Raw genomic sequence first — 4,438 nt, 5'->3', positions numbered from 1 at the left:
GAAGTGGCGCTGTGGCTCAAGTGGTAGAGCGCTCGCCTTGAGCTGAAAAGCTGAGGGACAGTGCCCAGGCCCTGAGCTCAAGCCCCAGTACAGGCACTAATAATAACAGTAATAATAATAATAATAGAGCCTGTTCCTGGGCCGGAGGGCAGGGAGCGCACGGATGGTCGCAGGACAGACATGAGCAGCAGTGGTGGGAAGGTGGATGAACAGGCGGAAGGCTGCAGGGCAGGTGGACAGTGGGGATGGAAGGTGGGTGGTAGGGGGGAGGCGGGCTGCAGGGGGAGCTGCATGGATGGGGAGGGAGCGACTGGCCGGGGACACGGCCTACCACCGCTGCACTCCTCCACAAATTGGCTTTACCCCACACCATGCGTGTGCTGGTCCTAGGGCTTGAACTCGGGCCTAGGTGCTGTCGCTGGGCTTTTACCTTACTACTTGAGTCACAGCTCCACTCCTGGCGTTTGGTGGTTCAATGGAGGTAAGAGCCTCCTCACAGACTCTCCTGCCCAATCCTCAGAGCCCAGCCTCTTGAGTGGCCAGGGTGACAGGCGTGAGCCACTGGCGCCTGGCTTTCATAAGGGCTATTTGAGAACATGAATGGCCTCCCGCAGAGACGCAGCTTGCGGGGGGCTGAGCCGAGCATGGGTGAGGAGCCGAGTGGTTTCACGTGGCCTTGTCCTGCCAGGGCCTAAAGACCGGCTCCTTCTTCTACCCGGGCGGGAACGTGACCTACCAGGGAGAGGCCGTGACGCTGAGCCGGAAGGAAGGCGTCTGGCACAATTACAGCGACGAGCAGGAGTGGAGGGCGAACGTGGACACGGTGATGGGCTGGTTCACCCATGAGGACCTGGCGCTGGTCACGCTCTACTTCGGGGAGCCGGACTCCACGGGCCACAAGTATGGGCCCGAGTCCGCCGCGCGGAGGGAGATGGTGAGGCAGGTGGACAGGACCGTGGGCTACCTGCGGGACAGCATCGCACGGCACGGCCTCAGCGGCCGCCTGGACCTCATCGTCACCTCCGACCACGGCATGACCACCGTCGCCAAGACGGCCGGAGACCTGGTGGAGCTCCACAGGTTCCCCAACTTCACCTTCCGGGACATCGCCTTCGAGCTTTTAGACTACGGGCCCAACGGCATGCTGATCCCCAAGGAGGGGAGGCTGGAGGCGGTGTACGGGGCGCTGAAGACGGCGCACCCCCGGCTGCACGTCTACAAGAAGGAGGAGTTCCCCCCGGCCTTCCACTACGCCGGCCACCCCAGGATCACCCCCCTGCTCATGTACAGCGACCTCGGCTACGTCATCCATGGGGTAAGCCGCCCGCGGGGCCACCACCGCCTCCTCCTGGGACTGGAGTCGCCTCTCTTCTTTTTGGTGGTACCAGAGATTTGAACTCAGGGCCTTACGCTTGCCTGGAGCAAGTGCTGCACCGCTTGAACCACGCCCTTTTGGCTCTGGCTGTTTCTCAGGCAGGGCCTCCTTTTCCTCGGCCAGGCTGGTCTGAGCCTACGTCAGGCCTTCCTGACTGATGTAGGGAGGGATGGACCGGGTGGCAGGCCATTGCTACCCTTCTCAGCCCTGCGTTCCTTTCCTTCTTCTCTTTTGCTATTGAGATGAAGTCTTGGTCACTTTTTTACCCAGGCTGAGCTGTAACCCTCCTCATCTCCACCTCCCAAGTAGTTAGGATGGCAGCCGTGACCCACCTCCTCCGCCCACTTGTCTAGCTGGTCTCCAGACTTGCGTTTGTGACCTTGGTGTCAAGGTCAAGTGTGGGAAGTCAGTCATGGCAGGTGACAGGAGGGGACAGGAAGTGGCGCCCGGCAGGGCGAGGACCCCAGAAGGACACACAGCCTCTCAACAGGAACCCAGAAGGGGACCTGCAGCCCCCCTGCGGGGACTCAGGGTCAGCTCCTCACCAAGGCTGTTCTGGGGGTGACTCATTTCAGGGGGGTCTCAGAATTCCGGGAAACTGAGCCTCAGAAACTCTGCCACGCAGGAGTCCCTATCACGGCCCAGGGCGGCCTGCCCACGCAGGTGCCCACCCACAGGGGGTGCCGTGCAGAGGGGGTGCTGGAGGCTGCAGCCCCCCGCAAGGCCCCGGGCCCCCTGTCCCCCCCCTGCAGAGAGTGAACGTCCAGTTCAACAATGGGGAACACGGCTTTGACAACAACGACATGGACATGAAGACCATCTTCCGGGCCGTGGGCCCGAGCTTCAAGGCCGGCCTGGAGGTGGAGCCCTTCGAGAGCGTGCACGTGTACGCGCTCATGTGTGAGCTGCTGGGCATCGAGCCCGAGCCCAATGACGGGGACCCCGGCGTCCTGCGGCCCACGCTCCGCTCAGGTGAGAGGGCGCCTTCCTCCAGGCTCCCAGCTGTGTCCTGGACCCGGTCACCCTCCCCCCAGAGCCTCAGCAGGGGCCCTGGGCGGGGCGGGCGGGCGGGGCCCTGGCACTTGTGGAGGAATGGGGGGCCGGGGAGATGCCCCTCTCCCCTCACTGAACCTTCCGGCTTCTCGCAGCCGCCCCGCTCCTGCCCCGCCGCCCGCCCCCCCTGCCGATGGCGCTGCTGGGAGCCATGGTCCTCTTGGCCAAAATCCAGTAAGGTCCCCGGACTCGAGGCCCAGGTGAGACTCCCAGAAGCTGGAGGAAGAGAGGGGGAGAGGGAGGCCAAGCCCCTGCTCTCCCCCCACGCCCCATCCTAGGGAGCCTTGGGGACAGCACAGCACTGCCGGGCCCCCAGCCAGCCCCCCACAGCCAGCACTGCGCCCCCCGCGTGGAGATCACTTCCCAGCACCAACGCCAGCACAGCGGGCAGTGCCACCCTCCCTCGAAGCCTGGGCGACCCGCCCCCCCCAGGGCTGCCCCCCCAGCCGCCCCCCTCCTGACCAGGCCCTGCTCCACACAGGCAGGGAGGGACCCGGCCTCCCAGGGTGCTGTTTGTGAAGGGAGCCACAGGGCCCTGGCTCAGGACGCCCTGGGAGTCACCAGCCGCCCGGCAGGGCAGCCTCCCCGCTCCCTCTCTCCGGCTCTGCCTGGCACAGTCCCGGTGCTTGGCCAATGCAGAAGGAAATCTCTCCTTCCTTCTAGAAACACAAGACTGATGCACCAGCCCAGAGCGCCCACTCAGGCCAGCTTCCCACCACGCTGAGCTGGGGCGCCACGATGTCCTCACCTTGTCTCCGAGGGAGGAGCACTGCCCTCCCCAACACCCCTCCCTCCCCCGCCGGCCCAGCCAGCCCTCCACCCTGGCCCCAACCCCTCCCACACTCACCTGGATCCTCCCAGAAGCCCAGGGGCCGCTCCAAGGCCTGCACAGCCCTTTTCCCACCACTGACTCCCTCCCTCCCTCCTTCCCCCACCTCAGCCTCTCCCTCCTCACCCTGCCCGCCCTGTCCTCTCAGCCCAACACAGGGCACCTGGTCTTCCAGGAAGCCCCCCCCCCAGCCACCCACAGCAGCTGGGTCTCCAGCCCTGGGGTGTCAACTAGACGTGGATGGGGCCTTGCTTTCCCAGCTTATCCCAATGTCTCTGTCCAACACACATGCGCACACACACACACACACACGCATGCGCACGCACACGCACACACACCAGCCCACACCTGGCCACTCCAGGGCTGAAGTAAGCCCACCTGCTCAGATTTACCACCTGTCTTCCCATGAAGCCGCCATTCCACCTGCCACCACGAGGGGGCGCACACGAGCCCCCAGCCCTCAGCGCCCACACACACAGGGCAGGGTGGGGGACCCCTCCAGGAGGGTACTTGGCATGGCTTCTGGCCACAGCCAAGCCGGTGGGAAGAAAGGGGAGGCCATCACTAACTGCCAGGCCCTTCGCAGCCCCCCTCGGCGGGGACCGGGGGACTTTGTTCTCAAAGGCTGCTGGTTTGCCTGCAGACTCCCAGCTGCCCCGATGGGTAATCAATAAATCGCTAATTCCTGGAGGCAGCCGGCCATCGCAGGACCCCATCCATCCTGGGCACGGTGAGGCCCCGGGGTGCGCTCCAGGCCGGCCCAAGGGTGGCTCTGCGTCTGAACAGAAGACAAGGGAGAAACGAAGGGTTCTTTATGCTCTGACAGGGAGCCGGTGTTGTCCGCCAGCCCACGGAGGCCAGGGGCTGCACACAAGGCGCTGCGGCCTGGCTGGGCAGGGGCGGCCCCGCGGGGCTCGGGGTGGGGGCACAGGGTGGCCCCGTGGGGCCTGCCCGGAGGCCAGCACGGCCTCAGTGGTCAGCCCCTGTGGCACTGGGCCTTCAGCGTGGCTCTCCAGAGCGTGGGCTTCGGGGGACCCAGCAATGCTGGCAAGAGCCCTGAGCCTATGAAGCCTGGGGTCATGGCAGCTGTGTCCACGCAGGCTCCGGGTTTCAGACCAGGGCATGGCAGGGTGGCCCCACCCACTCCTGTTTCCCACACCTCCTCCCCCTCCTCCTCCCCC

General features: G+C 65.3%; 1 protein-coding gene across 1 annotated transcript in view; it reads left to right on the top strand.

Moving 5' to 3' along the window:
- Positions 1–688: 688 nt before the first annotated feature.
- The window catches only part of LOC106002138 (ectonucleotide pyrophosphatase/phosphodiesterase family member 7-like), a gene marked incomplete at both ends in the record, with an annotated part of 5,787 nt that continues 2,037 nt past the window's right edge, over positions 689–4,438 (top strand). The window contains 4 exons of the mRNA XM_013037062.1: positions 689–1,315; positions 2,128–2,347; positions 2,524–2,602; positions 4,261–4,364. Of these exons, the coding sequence (XP_012892516.1) occupies positions 689–1,315; positions 2,128–2,347; positions 2,524–2,602; positions 4,261–4,364 (1,030 nt within the window). The remainder of the gene's footprint in view (positions 1,316–2,127; positions 2,348–2,523; positions 2,603–4,260; positions 4,365–4,438) is intronic.

The sequence above is a fragment of the Dipodomys ordii genome, unplaced genomic scaffold (genome assembly GCF_000151885.1).
Source record: "Dipodomys ordii isolate 6190 unplaced genomic scaffold, Dord_2.0 Scaffold3621, whole genome shotgun sequence".
Taxonomy (NCBI): Eukaryota; Metazoa; Chordata; class Mammalia; order Rodentia; family Heteromyidae; genus Dipodomys; species Dipodomys ordii.
The sequence above is the reverse complement of the archived record's forward strand: the minus strand, read 5'-3'. Positions and strand labels throughout refer to the sequence as shown.